Genomic DNA, 18,837 nt, shown 5'->3' with positions numbered 1-18,837 from the left:
TGACAAATCAGTATCTGTTAAAATTTAAGACTCCTGCTCTTTAAAAGATGGTGTTTAAAGAACGAAAAGACACACCGCAGACTTGAAGGAAATATTTGCAAAGTATGTACCTGAGAAAGGACTTGTATCTAGAATATGTAAAGAACTCTCAAAACTCTGTGATAAGAAAAAAAAACCCTAAAAATGTGCACGAGATTTGATTAGATGCTCCATTAAACAAGAAAAATGAATGCAAATAAGCACGTGGGAAGATGCCCAACATCACCAGCCCTTAGGGCAATGCAGTCAGAGCCAAGTGAGACACCTATCAGAACGGCTAAGGTGGAAAAGACTGGCTGTACCAAGTGCTGGTGGGGATGTGAAGCAGGTGGGACTCTCAGGTGCTGCTGGCACGAACGGCAAGTGGCACAATCACTTTGGAAAACAGTTTCCCAGTTTCTTAAAAATTGAAACATACACATCTACCATTTGACCCAACTGCTCCACTCCCTGGTACTTAGAGAGAGAAAAGAAGTGGTACGTCCACATAAGGACTGTGCACGGCTGTGCGCAGCAATAACCCTAAGTGGAGACGGCGCAAACTCTGAGCCACAAGTGATTGTAAGTATCTTTCTTTCTTATGGGTGAGTTGTGTTCCGTTATGTGTATATATGCTGCATCTCCAATATCTATTCAACTATCGATGTGCACTTGGGGCGCTTCCGTATCTTGGCAATCATAAATAATGTTGCTGTTAATAGCAGGGTGTATGTATCTTTCTGAATTAATTCTTATTTTGTGGTTGGCTTTATTCCTTTGATAACTATGTAAGTTTAAAAGCTAAAGCTGTAAACATTCTTAGAAACAATGAGCAGTACATACAAGTAAGTTAAAAACTATACGTGCATTAAAAAAAATGATCTATCAAGCCATGAAAGATATGGAAGAAACTTAAAAGACATTATTAAATGAAAGAAGCCAGTCTGAAAAGGCTACAAACTGTACAATTCCAACCAAAGGACATTCTGGAAAAGGCACAGCTACAGAAACCATAAAAAGATCGTGGTTTCCAGGGGTTTGGGGAGAGGGAGGGAGGGAGGAATGAACAGATGGAGCACAAGGGATTTTTAGGGCAATGAAATTATTCCATATGATACCATAGTGGTGGCTACATGTCATCATGCGTTTGTCAAAACCCGCAGAATGTACAACACCAAGAGTGAACCCTCATGTAAACTGTGGACTTTGGTTGATAATAATGTGCCCATATTGATTCATCGATGGTACCAAACATGCCACACTGATGAGGGATGTTGAGGGTAGGGGAGTATATACATGTGGGTGGGGCGGGCTACGTGCAAACTCTCTGTATTTTCTGCTCAATTCTGTTGTGAACCTGAAACTTCTCTAAAAGAATAAAGTATATTAAAACAAACAAACAAACAAATTGTGGTACAAAGATCCAGAGGGATACTACTCAGTGATAAAAAGGAATAAACTATTGAAGCAGAGAACAACATGGCTGAATCTCAAAATAACGCTGAGTGTTAAGAAACTGGACAAAAAAGAGTACATAACATGTGATTTCATTTATATAAATTTCCAGAAAATGTAAACCAATATATAGTGACAAAAAGCAAGTCAGTAGTTGTGTGAGGTTGTGGGTGAAGGTTGGGGCTGAGGGGGAGGATTACAAAGAGGCACAAGGATACTCTGAGGGGTGACGCATATGTTCACTATCTTGATTGTGTAAAGATGTCATGGTTGTATATATGTCAAAACTCACCAAATTGTTTGCAATATGTGAAGTTCATTGTATGTCAATTATACCTCAGTAAAGCTGTTAAAGAAGTTGAGGTTCCTATTTCTGGTTAAGAATAAATCCAGCTCAGGGTGGGAGGGTATAGCTCAGTGGTAGAGCACATGCTTAGCATGCACGAGGTCCTGGGTTCAATCCCCAGTACCGCCACTTAAAAAATGAATAAATAAATAAACCTAATTAAGTCCTCCCACCAAAAAAAAAAAAAAAAATCCAGCTCCACTGAATGCAGCTGTAAGAATTGGACAGAATGCATAGGACAACGATTTGAAGACTTGATAAATTAATAAAAGCAGGCAGATTGGAGAGGCTGACCAGAATCTGAAGTACTACCCAACTGGCAATGAGTTCAGCATTTCTTCCTCTTGGTCCTCCTGCCACTTGGCCCCAGACATGGGGCCAACAGCATAAAGTGTGCAGCAGAACAGAGATACTAAAGCCTCAGATTTCTGGCAGGAAGATAAAAAAAAAAGAGAGAGCGCCAAAGAACCAGACCTTAAGTAAGAAGACTGCAGAGAGGGAGGAGCTTGGGAAAAGGAGTTAGTTACAAACCGCTGGGCTCAGCTTCAAGCTGCATGCGTATGGATGTCATCCTAAATGGCATTCCGATGACTCTGAGAACTGTCGTGCTGTGCGCCAGAAACTGATACAACACTGTAAACTGGTTACACTTCAATTTAAAAAAAGACTCTGAGGACTGAACTAAGATAGACCACAACCCAATTCCCAGCCACGGAACTGACTGACCGCTGGGTGGCCACCGTTTGGGAATACCTGAATAGTACTACAGAGGGTCTGAAAACTGAACATGCATTGGAACCAGAGCTCGTGGAGGGAAGGTCACAACTTGCAACCTGGACCTAACCACTGACTGCCCACCCACTAAAACAAAAATATCAACATTGTAGTGGGATTTCTAAACAACACCCAGATTCTCATAGCACAATATTCCAAATGTCGAGGATACAACTCCAGATTACTGGACACATGGAAAAGCAGGGAAATATCAAATTACACTGGAAAAGAATCGAAAGATACCAATGACAAGATGATACAGATGATGATATTATCTGACAAAAACTTTAAAACAGCTACTATAAAAATGCTCCAATATATTTATTATGTGTATTACTGAGACTGGAGTTGAATCAATTGAATTAACTCTATTCTCACAGTTCTTAAATAAACTGTATCCTGTTAATGCTTCATTAAAATGTCAGACTATGGGAAAGACATGAGTCAACCAAAATACAAAAACAGTGTACATTCCCATCATGAGAAATAACCATGAAGCAAAACACAAAAGTGGGTGGTAAGACCTTCAGCAGTCAACTGGTAACAGGAACCTCCCAGGAGGGCGTGTGTGAGGCAGAAACTAGCTTGCTGGAAACGCTGAAAACCGGTTATAATCTGGTCTTCTAAAATATCGACCGAGTGTAGTTTGTGTGCTTTAAACCAAAAGGCAATTCAAGTCCTAGCCGTTCTATGGCACCACTGTGTACCTGCACAGTGTCTGGTTAAGTGTGTACTGCTGGATTACATGTGAAAAAATGAAAGCACTGAAGTGCTGTAAGAAAAGAGGCAAACGCTGGACTGGACGTGAAGCACACGCCCCGCACAGAGGGCCGGCACCAACGAGAGTGAAGGGTGAGGTGGCTTGTTTATTCTAAAACAACTTGCAGGGATACAGCGTACAGCGGAGGGAACAGTCAACAACACCGCAGTAACTTTGTATGGTGCATAATGCACAAAAACATCGAATCACCGTCGTATACCTGACACCAATATACTATCGTAACTCAACTCTACTTCAATTAAAAAAAGAAAGAGTGAAATGGGACTCTGTCAGATGAAGTGCAGGGATTCCACAAGCTGTTGCTGAAAGAAAAGGTAGAAAAATAAAATTCTAATTCTGTAAAATAAAGAATGACAAAGTCATTACATGTCTCTGTGTATAAATGTATGGATACATATGGGTCTATGTAAGATTTTGTTACAAGTCTGGAGGAAAATATGAATTTTCTAGGCTGCTAGCATGAGCTACCGACAGCCCTGAGACAGGGTACAGGCACAGGTTTGGGTGTGGTGAGGGAGCGTCTATAATAAAAACAACTTGTATGATGTAATCCCATTTGCGCAGAGGTACGTGTATGGGTGTGCACATGCATGTGCGCATAAAGCAGCACATGGTCACCAAATGCTAGTGATGGTTATCGCTGGGCTGTGGCGTTTCAGTGACTTCTACTTTGTTATTTATATTTTTACCTATTATTTGAATTCTTTAGAATTATTGTATATTATTTGTATAATAAGAAAGCTATTCTAAGTGTAGCAAGCATTGTACACCTTAAAAAGGGGCGGAAGAGAAATGGAGAAAAAGAATTCAGTGTTTTACAAAGGGTTCATCTTTAATATACAGAGAGCTTTTCCATGCCTATTAAAAAGTACACATCCTGCAGAAATGTGGGCAAAGTGATGTGAACAGACAATTTGCAGAAGAATGACTCTTATATAGTCAACCTCACTTAACTTTTCAAGGGACAGAAATTTAAAGATCAAGCCAGGAACTCGTAGTCAAAATGAAGACTCCCTGCACTGGCAGGGATGTAGAGAACCGAACATTTCACAAGCTGTTTGATGGGGAAAGTAAAATCATTTTTTTTTTTTTCTGGAGGACAATTTAGCAATGTAAAGCCTTAAAAATACACATACACTTTGACTCAGAAGTTCCATCTATTTCCATTTATGCCATGGAAATCAACAGGGAAATGAACCAAAAATATATGTCCAAGGATGTTTACGGTCCCTCCATACGAAATAGGTAAAACCCAAAACAATCTAACTGGCCCTCGGCGCGGACGGCTGTTAAGAAGAGCATAACGCAGCTGTTAAGGCGGGGACGCAGACTTCCAGGACAGGTGGGGGCCGAATACACATGTTTATCTCCTCTTTCAAAACATTCAATGGCAATCACAGAAAAGTTAAGTACAACCAGAGCATACAGAAAACGTGGGAGGAGGGCTGCCCGCAAACCGGGGACCGGAGACATTTCTGAAAGAGTGGAAGCTCAGCAGGAGAGAGCCCGGAGATAGGACAGAAAACGGGGACCTCGACCCCCGTTCGGGCCGAAACAGGGCCCTCCGCAAACGGCGAGCTTTCCCGCAGGGCTCCTCCGCGGCGCCGGGCGGCCCGCGCGCGCACAGGTGCGGCGCCGGGCGGCGCGGGGGAGACCGCGGACGAGCGCCCTCAGGCGGGACGCCCCACACACGGCCCTGCGGAGCCGTGGGCGCGGCGACTTGGGAGCGCAGGGCCCCCGAGGGGGGTCCCGCCCGCGGGCGCCCCGCTCCCCGCCTCCGTGCGCGCAGGCGGCCGCCGAGGCCCGGCAGGGTGCGGGCAGGCTGCTGGCAGGGCCCGCGCAGGGCCCGCGGCACCACAAAGGGAAGGGAAAGAGGACTCGTGTTTTGGTCGATGAGCTTCCGCCGTCCTTGAATTTCTTCACTATGAACACATACTCATGTGTACATGTACTATACAGTGCCGACTTAAATAATCCCTGCATGTGATTCACACACTTAAGTAATTCAAATATTTAAATCTAAACACAGATTCAGGTCAATACTGATGTCTAACGTTAAGACATCTTAAATAAAATTAAAAAGTATAAAAGTGTGCTTTCATTTTTATATAAAAATAGTATTTTATAAATACATGTGCTTAGCAAGAACTCTGGAAGGCTGGACACCGAGCCGCTAACTGCGGTTAACGCTGCCTGGTGGCGCGATCAGTGACTTTTATTAGTTATTTTACATTTCTTTTCTGTACTTAAGGAATTGTTCTGTAATGAGAAATTAGTGACAAGTCGTTTTACTTCAAAAATATAAAGCATTTAAAAAGTTCTAAAGGGGATTGTTTCTTTACCTTTTCTGTTGATTCATCGTTAGTGTAAAGAAATGCAACTGATTTTTGAACGTTAATCTTGTAACCTGCTACCTTGCTGAATTCTTCGATCAGCTCTAGTAGGTTTTGTGTGGACCTTTTAGGGTTTTCTATATATGGTAACATGTCGTCGGCATATAGTGACACTTTTACCTCTTCTTTTCCAATTTGGATCCCTTTTATTTCTCTCTCTTGTCTGATTGCTGTGGCTAGGACTTCCAGGACTATGTTGAATAGGAGTGGTGATAGTGGGCAGCCTCGTCTTGTCCCAGATTTTAGTGGGAAGCTTTTGATTTTCTCACCGTTAAGTACTATGCTGGCTGTAGGTTTGTCATCTATAGCTTTTATTATGTTGAGATATGTTCCCACTTCACCCACTTTGGTGAGAGTTTTTATCATTAATGGGTGTTGAATTTTATCAAAAGCTTTTTCTGCATCTATTGAGATGATCATGAGGTTTCTGTCCTTTCTCTTGTTGATGTGATGTATCGCATTGATTGATTTGCGTATGTTGAACCACCCTTGTGTCCCTGGGATGAACCCCACTTGGTCAGTTAATTGCGTTAAATGTTTCTGAGGCAGCATCATAAATTCAGGGGCATTTATAGATTCTCTTATCAGAGGTAGTCTTAACAGCAACAAAGAAATGGAGGTGGTCATCAGAGCACCAGATATTTCAACACATTTCTAGAAGTCAGAAGCCACCTGTCCAGCACAAATCTGAAAACCAAGGTGGTGGGGAACAGGAACCCGTCCCTCCTGCCCTTAGCACCGGAGCGTGCGGCTCCGGGCAGGAAGACGCCCCAGTAAGTCAACACTGTGCAAGTGGGGGCCACGTGTCCTGATACCCTACTAAGTCCCCCAAACGTGGGAGGCGCTAAATAAATATTAGCTGAATCAATAAACAGAGACCCCCCCACAACCGATCAGTATGGGATCCCCTCTTAGGAACAAACCCATGGCTAGGTGACACCTCAGTTCAGACACAGACACGGACACCAACTTACAGGATGCCTGGCTGACAGTCTCCCGGTCACAGTCCCAGTCTGGTTCCACGTGGAGGAGATGGAGCCCTTCATCAGTTAGAGAGAACCAGTTACACTCCGACAAGGCTGCGCAAGGTCAAAGCACACTGGACTCGTCAGCCTCTCGGCTGCAGCGTGCACCGTTCACTGCTCCACTCCAGAGACCCCTGAGTCACTGCCCTGAGCTCCCAACCCGAACCGTCCTCGGGGTCACAAAACTCCTACGTGTGGTCACGGGTGAAGGAGATTCTCTTCTAGCCCACGCAATAGGACACGTGGGCCAATGCGCCATGGGCTCAGCATGGACTCAGCGTGGGGCTGTGCACGTTGCCGTGTGGCCTCAGACAAGTCACAGAACACCTCTGACTGCAGACTCCTCATGTATGAACTAAAACAATATCTCCCTAAATGACTGCTGAAGAGAGATGCAGAAATAGATGTGAAAGCGTGTGGCCAGCAGCAGAGCTGCCACGTAAATGTGAGATGTTAAGGAATAATGTCAACTTATGCTATAGACCTGAATGATAACAAAATCATAGTTCATAGTTTTAAGAATATTAGGTTATTTAAAGAAATTCTACATGTGTTTGAACTCATGTGTAAACCATATTCCTAATCAAAATATCTTTTTTAGCTTTAGTTACCTTTTTCATGCAAGCAAGTAATCCATCTACAAAAGTTGACTTGATCTTGTGAGCCTGGATTACAAAGACAAAAATAATCACTTTCTTTGTTCAAGTGTTTAAATTAGGAGCAAGCATCAAAGCAGTGCTTCACGGGGTGCTGGGTGTGTGCCGCTGATGCCACCTCAGACAACTCCAGGAGGCCCTGGAGTGGCCTCCGGTGGTGCCCAGAAATAAATAACAATGACCAACAGACAGAGGTGTCACCCTACCCCTTTTAAAGTCAAAATGAACTTTTTGTTCTGGAATAATTCTTTTCACAGAAAAGTTGCACAGATAAATGGGGAGTTCTCGAATACCCGCCCTCCAGCATGTCCTGAGGGACCCCTTCTCCGTCCACTCTCAGTCCACGCTCCTGTCACACCTCTCGAGCTGCCCAGCCCTGACAAGGACAGCAGTCAATCACCACAGTCGCTTATGCGAACAGACCGCAGGTGTGTGAACACAGAAACACGAGTAGCTAGAAGAGGACAGAAGAGCGTGTCTGGAAGTCAGTAAATACCAGTGCAAGACGGCAGAGCGCGGCCTGGCCTAGAAATGGGCAGGGGCTCCTGGGAGAGGCCTCTAAGCTCGGGACTAAGGGCGCCCAGCTCACACTGCAGCCACATGAGGAGGATGCACTGGATACGTCCCTCTGGATTTCCATTCGTTCTCTTCCGTTTGTGACTCCTTTGGTTCACGATGCTGAGCAGGGCAGTTTGTAGACTTGAGTAATAGCATGTCTGGGCACAAGTAAGCAGGGCTAACTCGAGGGCAACCCGAACCAACCCTGTTCCCTTTAGAACACTGTCGGGGCTACTCCAGTGACCATGGATTTGAGAACAGACCCGGTGCCGCGTGGTTCCCCTTCATTTACCAACTTACGCACAAAAAAATTAACTTACCTGCCTATATTCCAAAATTATTTTGGGTAATGGATGAAGGTCTTGCAGAGCATTTAACTAAAAAAAAGAATAAATGTCATCAATATAATTCCTTCATTTAATTTTAACATTTCAAACACTTATTTTCAGCTAGAGAAAGCCCTAATAATAAATGGTCTATCTTGAGCATATTTTCCAAAAGACTCATAATAAACTCAGTTTATCAAGTGTCTTAATCTTAACCCCCTGCAAAATCATTATTATGGGAGATAAAAGTACTCACATGAGCTTGGAAATAAGATTTATTTCCTCTTGAGACTTAGTGAGTAACTCACTAGTGTGGGGACACCCACATCTGAGTCACAATTATCTAGGTGTAAAGTCAGGGAGGTAACACTGGAGTGTGATTATGGGTTTTAAAGTTAATCTCAGGAAGCCAAAATATACATAAGAGAAAGTACAAGATCATACGAACACAGCTTGTTAAATTATCACAAAGTAAGCACCCTTGGGTACTGTCACCCAGAGGGAACATTCCAGTTTCCCAAGCAGCTCTCTGCTTCCCCTACCACCCTCCCCAGAGGTAACCGCCACCCTGACCTCGACCAGCAAGACCAAGACCACGTCTTCCAGGTTCTGAACCTCCTATCAGTGGGACAGGATAGGTGCTCTTTGTGCGTGGCTTCTTTTGTTCAACATCGTGGTTTTAAGACTGGGCCTTGTGTGAAGCGGTATTTCATTTACTTGCACTGCTGTATGGAATTGTTTGAACACAGGACAATTATTTATCCATTCTGTCCTTCATGGATATGGGATTGTTTCCACTTCAGATACATAGATTTTGGTTAACATACATCCACAGTATTTTGGTAATGCATGCCAATGGAATACTACACACCCATAAAAAGAATAAAATAATGCCATTTGCAGCAACATGGATGGACCTGGAGACTGTCATTCTAAGTGAAATAAGCCAGAAAGAGAAAGAAAAATACTCTATGATATCACTCATATGCAGAATCTTTAAAAAGAGAAAAAGAAGACACTAATGAACTTAACTACAAAACAGAAACAGACTCACAGACATAGTAAACAATCTTATGGTTACTGGGGGAAAGGGGGTGGGAAGGGATAAATTTGGCAGTTTGAGATTTGTGAATGTTAACCACTATATAGAAAAATATATTTTAAAAAGTTTTCTTTACACCACAGGAAACTATAGTCAATATCTTATAATAACTGTCAATGAAAAAGAATATGAAAATGAATGCATGTGTGTATAAGCATGAATGGGACATTGTGCTGTACACCAGAGAGTGACACATTGTGACTGACTGTACTTCAATTAAAAAATTTAAAAAAAGGAGGAGTGAGGTTGCCGGGTCCGCGGAGTAGAGCTAACACCAGCCTGTCCTCCAGAGTAGGCGCGCCGGTTTACGTCCCCGTCACCAGTGCATGGCACTGCTGCTCCACGTCTTCGCCAACACACATTATCGTAGGTCTTAATTTTAGCCCTCTGGTAAATGCGAAGCCTTATTTCACTGTAGCTCTAGTGTGCATTTCCCTAATAAAGTCAGCATTATTCAAACGTTTATTGACTAATTGTGTATCTTCTTTTATTAAACCCCTGTTCATGTTTTCTGTCCATTTAAAACATTGGTTTGTGTGTCTCTTTCTTCTGGATTTATAGAAATTCATTATTCTGGGCAGGGTTTCCTTTAGTTTGCTCTCCCTGGTGAGATATCTTCTACCCTTCTGTGGCTTGCTTTTTCACTTTTTAATAGTGTCTCTTCATAAACGCATTCTTAGTTTTACTGTTGCCCAGTTTATCGGTTTCTTCCCTTACACTTGATGCATTTTGTGTCCTGTTTAAGGATGCTTATCTACCTCAAGGTCTTGGAAATATTCTTTTATGGCACCTTCTACAACCTTTGTTTTACGAAACACAGTTCACGAGAATTTATTTCTGCGCGTGATGTGAAGTAGCGGCCAAGATGCACCGGCCCTGCACATAACAAGCCCTCCTCACGACAGAGACCGCGCATTTTACACATACACGTGAGGTCTGTGTGCAGAGTCCCTGTCCTGGCCCACTGGTCTACTTGTTTCTCCTTGAACTGGTAATACGTTGAACTGATCAGTTCCTCGTAACTCTGTTGTTTCCCTACTGCTCTTGATACGCAGTAGGCCTCTTCCCGAGATCATCTTGGCTCATCTTAGTTTTTGCATGTCCATATATGTTTGGGATTCAGCTTGCCAATATCTACCAAAAACTCCTGCTAGGGTATTAGTGAGGATCACTTTGAATCTATGAAGCAATCTGGGGGAGAACTGATGATACAATTTTAATGTATAAACCACAGAACTGTACTCTCCGTTTGCATAAAGACTGAGGACCCAAGTCTTGGCCGGCCACAGAAACCAACACTGGTGTCCTTGGAATACGCACCGCCCAGAGGGAGGAGTCCTGCCTCAGTGTCATCCAGAATTGCAGTTTTTTAGAAAAGCTGTCCCTAGGGGGATGAAAGTGCATGAAGATACTCAGCCAAGAAAACTGCTGAAGATCAACTAACTCTCCTTTTCCTGATACCTTACTCACAAAATAACTTTCTAACCACAGTCTCCCTGTGTATCTTGAATCGAGCTGTCTGAGAACACTTGAAAAGAATTAAGTGTTTGATTTCCTTAAACTCTGGATAAAGCCCTGCTGTGCCGGTGAACGATCAGAGGCAGAGGCCGTGGCCACCTGCCACCCCACAAGCCCGAGCACACGCCCCCTGTTGGCTCCCGACACCGCACTCTCCTCTCCCTCCCCACCGTGGCCCCTCGGTAGCCTGCAGCCTCTGCGGGTACCTCTCCTCTGTCTGACCCTGAATGTCAGTGTCGCAGAGATCAGTTCTGTGGTTATCAGTGTCGGCTATGTACAGAATCAGTGGGGAGCTTCAAAAACATGTATGTGACTGGGCCACCCAGCCCACAGACCCTGATTCTGTGGGTCAGTATGGGTCTGGGCATGAGTGTTTTCCCAAAGCTCCTGCCAGGGCGGAGGACCACTGTCCCAGGCGGTCACCTGCCCGACTTTAATAAAGTCAGCTGACCACTTCCAAGTGTGCATCTCCAGCACAAGACTTCTCCTCAGACCCAAATGCTCGTGTGACGTCTCTGTGTCAAGTCTTCTGAACACTTCTGTCTTAACGTGCCCAAGATCGAACCATGTCCCCCCTTCCCAGTAAACTGCTCCTCCCCCAGTTTTCTCTGAGTAGCAAACATCTCTATCTGCTCAGGTGCACAACTAAGAAAACCAGGAATTCCTCTGCATTCACACCCATAGAAGTTCCCTTCTGTTCTAAAAACGCTCTGAAAACATGTCTGCTGTGCTCCATCTTCACGGCCACCACTTGGACTCCAGGGCTATCAGATCCCACACTACAGCCACAGCCTCTCCAACCAGCTACAAGAGTGGTCTTTTTAAAACATAGCTAATGCCTGTCAAACTGGCCAAAATCCAGGACGCTGACACCACCACTTGCGGGCGAGGACATGGAGCAAACGAGGACTCTCCTCACTGCTGGTGGGAGCACAGAATGGCGCAGCCACCTTGGAAGAGGGCTAATCTAGGCCATGTGGCTCTGGGGAGGTAGTGAGCTAGTCAGAGGAAGTCTTCGATCTGTGTGGAACAAGCAAACAAGTAACTAGATAACTTTAGGTAACAGCAAGTTGTATGCAGAAAACAAATCAAAGTGAAGAAATAGGCTGCAGCTGGGGGCCTGTCATCTGTGACCAAAGAAGGTCTTTCTGGAAGCAGTACTTAAGCTGACAGTCAGAAACCAGCTATGCAAAACCTGTGGTAAGAGTCTCCAGCGTGAGGAAAGAGCTTCTGCAGGAATCCTCGGGGCAGCAAGCATGCTAAGGAGGGTGGGGAGGGAGGAGGGAGGGAGGTCAGAGAAGGGGCAAGGCCAGACCCACAGGCCTAGGGGGACAGACCCCAGAGCCTGGATTTTATTTGAAGTGTCATGCAAAGCCACTGGAAGTTCAAGGCCGGGGAGCGACAGGATTTTTCTAACACTTTTAAAGATCATCCTGCCTGGGTGTGATGGGCCACCAGCAGGGAAAGGGCAGAAGCCGGGCAACCACTTAGGAGGCTCTGGGGCAGTCTAAGCGGGAGGAGACTGAGGCGGTGACAGGGAAGACGGAGGCAAGCAGGCAGACTCACGGCATGTTTTTGTAGGCAGACGCCGTAAACTTGCCATGGGGTGAGCATGAAAGAGAATCAAAGATGACTCCTAGGATTTTGGATGAAGTAGCTAATAATAACAGCCAATACTGACTGCTCTTTGAGAGCTCATAGCTCCTAAATACTGTTCTATACCACCACCACACACACACGCACACGCACACGCACACGCACACACGCCGAATCCTCACGCGATTCCAGTAGTGAAAGCACTTTTATCATGTTTCTTTTACAGATCAGGAAACTGAGGCACAGAGCAGTCAAGTAACGTGTCCTACACTGTGCGGCTGGGCGAGGGCTGACCCCCAGCCCTTGCTCTACCACTGCCAGCTCCCGAGCACACAGGAGGAGGACGCTCCCCGAGGTGGGGAAGGCTCGGGGGGAAGGGCAGATTTCAGCGCCTTCAGGGGAGCATCACTCCCTGCCTGACCCGCCGAGGGCCAGCCTGGGGACAGCGGCAAGCAAGGGGCTGAGACGAGCGGAGTGCGGTGCGGAAGAGGCAGCGTGCGCAGGGGAGTCTAGAGGGAAACCGTCCTCGGCTGCAGAAGCCAACGCTGGACAGAGAGGCACAGAGAGACGAGCCGGGTCTCACCACAGCAACACAAAACCACCTGCTTGCTGACACCCTCCACAGGCTTCCCGTGATACCAGGTACTGGATTCTCAATACTTGTTTATACTCTGCCACTGTGTTAGAGTAGACGCTCACTGCTCCGTGTTTTAAAAATGTTTTCTTCTCCAGAGAAGGGTAGACAAAATGTTCTAAAGTAAACCCAGGGCAAGAAGATCTCTCCCATTTCTGGTCTCACAAGGGCATGAAACAAAGCGGTTGTGTCTAGATGGTCAAGAATTTGGTTTTCAGAACAAAATGCCATCACACTGTCTTTGCAGAAAATAAAGCTAACTTACTGCTTCTGGAACACTGTACCATAACCCTCTGTGTCCTTGGCTCATAACTAGGAGGGGAACCTTGGGGTGGGGGCACCTTTTCTGCCGTAAAAAGGAAATGGTCCATGGTGGTCGCCACCAGCCTGTCCCGCCACAAGAAGCTCAGGTGGGTCTGAGAGTCCACGTACACGTGCTGTGGACACACTGTTGTTTCAAAAAGCAAAGGGCCACTTTTCGAACCTTACCACGGCTTCTGAAGTGGACGGGGGTCTCTGCAGCCCAGTTCTGGGGAAGGTCTCCCTTGGACAGAGCAGGTGCAGCCTGAGCTTGCCAAATAGGATCTGCAGAAGAAGCAGTCACGGGAGGTGAGCGGGTCCCAGGCCTGAGGGGGCCGCACACCCGTGACAGCTAGAGGACCTGCCAGAGAAGACACGCCCATCAGGGGGTTACAAGAAACTGAAATTCTGACTTTCTACTTCTCTTGGATTTAAAGGCTTTGAAGTAATGAATCTCAATGTGAGAGAACACGAACAGCTTACATGCTTTTTGGATAAATTATTAAAAATTCATAACATTTAACACTACGATAAAGAAATTTATAAACGCAGAATAAATCTCCCTTTGATCCCTGAATAAGAAACATATGTTATAGAAGAACCAAGCCTTAGCTTTACCTCCCGAAGCTGATTACTGCTCGTTGTAAGAAACTGTTCTCCTGCAACAAAATGGGCTTCTTGCTCCAATTCCTTGAGACGAGACTACAAATGTGATAAACACAATCTTATTAACAGTTCTTACAATTTAAGATTATTGAATTTGTTCATGAAACAATTCTCAACAAAAGATCTTATAAGAATAAAAAATAGCGTAAAACTTACCAAAATGGACATTAGAAAATACATATTTTGACCTGTGGAACACTCAGGCTCATACAATCACTCTCCTAAGTGAAGGTAACCTAAGAAAGCAAACTGAAAGAAGCAATAATACACCAAAATGAGGGAGGGAAAGAATGAATTCCCCAGCAACATTATGACCGGTAAAGGGATCCAGCATCATACCACAAACTGCAAAACTTCCACAGCGTCCCACGACAGAAGAGTCAGGACGAAGCTGCACCGTGACCACAGCGATTGCAACGCAGGGCCTCCCCTCCCAACAGAGGAGCAGCTACGGAGAATGAGCGGTAAGGCTCTGAACGGCCAACACAACTGGGACATAGCCGGGGTGAGGGGCGGGAGGCGTGGGAGGCCCAGGTGTACCTTGTGAAACAGCTGATGAACACAGTGCTGAGCGGAGCAGTAGGACATGCTGAATTTACGAACCCCTCACCCCCTCACCACTTAGGTCAGAAGAAAAGTAGGAGACCAAGACTTTTAAAAAATTATTATAAAAGAAAAAGAGAGCAGAGTCTAGACCAACCGACTCTGGGGAAACCAACTCTGCATTGTACCGTTATCAGACAAGAGCTGTCTTCAGGCTGAAAGACATTTATAAGCAGGGTCCAGGGAACCCAGAAGCAGGGCAAGCATGATGCAACAAAACAGCACTAGGCAAAAAGAAGAACCCCGAAACAACCACCTCGGTTAGTACACCAAAATTCTGCAGTCAAAGAAATGATAAAAAGAAGGAGCAAAGCATTAAAAGACAGGTAATGGATCTCTTCAGGAATAAGTGAGACCTCAGGAAACAAAAATTTCAGTAGCAAATTCTTTGATCTCAAAGAATTAAGCGAGACCATGAGCTTCCAGTTAAAATGGCACAGTAAATTCACACAGTAATATGTTCCTTGTGTTTACGCACACAACAGTGATGGATCGGTACAAAAAGAGAAAAGCAAACAGACAGTTTTGAACAAAACATAAACATCTCTTCAGAGCAGACATAGATGAGAAAGAACTACAAAGGAGCAGGCAGAGCAGAGGCCAAAGCCCAGCTGGACTGGGGCCAGGATCTGTCTGTCTCCAACTGCCGCCCAACAATCCACTGCGACCCACACATTGCTATGGGTCAGCAGTTTGGGTGGGGCTCAGCTAGGTGCCCCTGTGGCCTCATGGGTAGAAGTTTGCACATTCTTCATTAGACTTATCTCAAATACTTAGCCCATTGAAAATGCGTTTACTGGCTTCTTATTGACAGGATTTCTCTATACAGTCTGCATATAAGTTTTTGTCATATGCATGGAAAATACAATCAAAATCCCAAGAGGTTTTTTTTTTAAGTAGATCATGGAATTTTCTATGGAAATTCAAAGAATACAGAATGGCCAATACTGTGTGGAAGAACAAAGGTGGAAGAGTACAGGACATCCAGATGCATTACAAAGCTACAGTAACCGAGCCAGGGGAGCAGAACCACACGGACAGACACATAAAACAACAGACCAGAGCAGAGCCCAGAGGAAGACCTGCACATGCACAGCGACCTGATTTGTGAAAAAGGTGCTGCTGTAACTCTGTTGGGGAAACAATGGCACTTCTAATAAATGATGCTGAAATGAATGGAAATCCATTTGGGAAAAAAGTCTTAACTGTGCTTTATACCAGGTGGAAAAATTAATTTGAAATAAATGATATACTTAAAATAATACAGTTTATAGGATGAAGCATGGGAGAGTATTGTTACCAGAGGGCAAAGACTTCTTAGCACATAAAACTCTTATTTAGGAAATAGTTCATTGGACTTGTTGAAAATGAAGAGCTTCTGTTTATCAAAGACACAGCTACTGGGGGAGGGTATAGCTTAGCATGCGCTAAGTCCTGGGTTCAGTCCCCAATACCTCTTTTTAAATAAATGAATAAATCTAATTACCCTCCTCCCTACCCACACACAATAAAAAGACACAGCTATTGAGAGTGAAGAGACAAGCCACAGACACAGACTGGGCCAGATAGTAAATATATTAGGCTCCATGGGTCACACATGCTTTCTGTCACATATCATTCTCACATTTGTTTTTTTAATTATAAAAAACTGTTCTTAATTTGCAGGCCATATGAAAACCACAGGATGGATTTGTCCAACAGATGGATTTGCCAAACCCTGGACTGGGAGACAGTATTTTCAATTTATCTTACAAAGGAATCATATACAGAATATATAAAGAACTCCTACAAGTAAATAAGAAAAAGTCAGTTAACACACATTTTCAAATGGGCGAAGTCTTTGAAAAATTGGACCAAAAAAGACTATATTCAAAATACCATCAAGTATATGAAAAGGTGCCCATTATTATTACTTATCAGGGAAATGCAAATTAAATCCACAATGAGATACAACTACAGACCCATCAGAATAGCTAGAGTGAAAAAGACTGACAGTACCGTGTTGGTGAGAATGTCGCAAATGGGACAGTAAAATGTTAACCAATTTGAAAAGCTGTTTGGATGTACCCACCACAAGTACTCACATCCTGTAATCCAGCAATTTTACATCCATTCCTGGATATAAAACCAAGAGACAGAGCTCTCACATCCACCACACATTACGCACATGAATATTCACAGCCACTGTGATCACAGTGCCCACCAGCGAGCGAGGGTGTAAAAGAAGGATGCACCTCCCTACAGTAGGTTCTATAAGCAATTTTTAGTAGAATGCACTTCTGCTACTCTCAACCAAGCTGGTGAGTCCCTCAGACAGCATGTGAGCAAAAGGAGACAGAACCAAAGAGCCCATGCTGTGTGGCTCACATGAAGCGCAGGATCACTGAGGATGGAGTCAGATTAATGGCTGTCTCTGGGGGTACAAACTGGAAGGGGCAGGAAGGAGCCTTCTGGGTGCTGGAAATATTCTATATCTTGATTTGGATGGAGGTTACACAGGTGTGTACATATGTAAAACTACATCAAGCTCTGCATGTAAGATTTGCACCAAGCAGAGTCAGGGCAGATGGTGGAGCAGGAATTGAGAGGTGAGACTCCGTCTCCCACCTGGAAAACAAATGCAGGGGCAAAATCCTCTAATGTAACCATTTAGGAACTCTGGAGTCTGTTGATGGCTTGCAACTGTGGTTTTGGGAAGCCTTGAATGGTAAATTGCAGTTAATTTCAGTCAATTTTGGCTTTTAGCACAGTAGCAGCTACCCACCCCTACCCCCAAGCCATGAGGTAGGAAGCCAGGAGGCAGCCTGGAGCAGCCTGAACACAGCTGGTGGGAGCCAGGGTGGGCAAAAAAGACCCTGTTCTCCAAATACTGGGGATCTGTGCTCTGATCACTGATTGCTGCTTCTAATAACAGAGATTCAGACAAACAGGCAGGCAGCCATTCTCTTTTTGTGTGTATGTATGTATATATACATATTTTTTTTTTTAAATTGAAGTATAGTCAGTTTATAATGTGTCAATTTCTGGTGTACAGCATAATGCTTCAGTCATACATGGATATATATCTATATCTATATATATTTCATATTCTTTTTCACCATAAGTTTCTACAGGATATTGAGTATAGTTCCCTGTGCTATACAGTATGAAATTGCTGTTTATCTATTTTATATATAGCAGTTAGTATCTGTAAATCTCAAACTCCCAATTTATCCCTTCCCACTCCCTTTACCTCCTGGTAACCATAAGTTTATTTTCTGTCTGTGAGCGTTTCTGTTTTATAAATAAATTTGTCTTTTTTTTTTAGACTCAACATATAAAGTGATATCATATGGTATTTTTCTTTCTCTTTCTGGCTTACTTCACTTAGAATGACAATCTCCAGGTCCATCCATGTTGCTGCAAATGGCATTATTTTATTATTTTTTATGGCTGAGTATTATTCCATTATATAAATATACCACAGCTTCTTTATCCAGTCATCTGTCAATGGATATTTAGACTGTTTCCATGTCTTGGCTATTGTAAATAGTGCTGCTATGAACATTGGGGTGCACGTATCTTTTTGAATTAAGGTTCCCTCTGGATATATGCCAGGGAGTGGAATTACTGGATCATAAGGTAAGCCTATTTTTAGTCTTTTGAGGAATATCCATACTGTTTTCCATAATGGCTGCACCAAACTACAGGCAGCCATTCTTGTTGCACCTTCCGCATTATTGTAGGAAGCTCCCTCTCCAGCTGAAGTGATTTAAAGGTCTTTTTTAACCCTTCTGCATGTTTCACTTTTTCTCCTTTCAGGAGACAGATGTTAAAGACAAGGACACTAAAAAATAACTGCACATACATGGGGAAAATTAGAAAGTGACTGAGCATGCCCAGGAAAAGGCTCAGAAAAGACCTGAGAAGAACTTAGGTTTACACTTCATGCTGGTCTTCAACACAGAGACAAGCTACAATAATTTAAAACACACACACACACACACACACACACACACACACACACACACACACAAACACCAGAAATGATAATACACAGAAAGAGCAAACTGTGGGAAAGGGGGAGAATCTGATTTCCAGAGTTAC

At 44.1% G+C, this 18,837-nt stretch overlaps 1 protein-coding gene across 1 annotated transcript in view; it reads right to left on the bottom strand.

The window, feature by feature from the left end:
- Positions 1 to 18,837, bottom strand: part of POLN (DNA polymerase nu) — a 127,529-nt gene that overhangs the window by 74,584 nt on the left and 34,108 nt on the right. The window contains exons 10-14 of the mRNA XM_010959099.3: positions 14,101 to 14,184; positions 13,672 to 13,767; positions 8,327 to 8,383; positions 7,404 to 7,457; positions 6,742 to 6,807 (exon numbers count right to left, since the gene is read on the bottom strand). Of these exons, the coding sequence (XP_010957401.2) occupies positions 6,742 to 6,807; positions 7,404 to 7,457; positions 8,327 to 8,383; positions 13,672 to 13,767; positions 14,101 to 14,184 (357 nt within the window). The remainder of the gene's footprint in view (positions 1 to 6,741; positions 6,808 to 7,403; positions 7,458 to 8,326; positions 8,384 to 13,671; positions 13,768 to 14,100; positions 14,185 to 18,837) is intronic.

The sequence above is a fragment of the Camelus bactrianus genome, chromosome 2 (genome assembly GCF_048773025.1).
Source record: "Camelus bactrianus isolate YW-2024 breed Bactrian camel chromosome 2, ASM4877302v1, whole genome shotgun sequence".
NCBI lineage: Eukaryota > Metazoa > Chordata > Mammalia > Artiodactyla > Camelidae > Camelus > Camelus bactrianus.
Note: the sequence above shows the minus strand (reverse complement) of the source record. Positions and strands in the feature narration are given on the sequence as shown.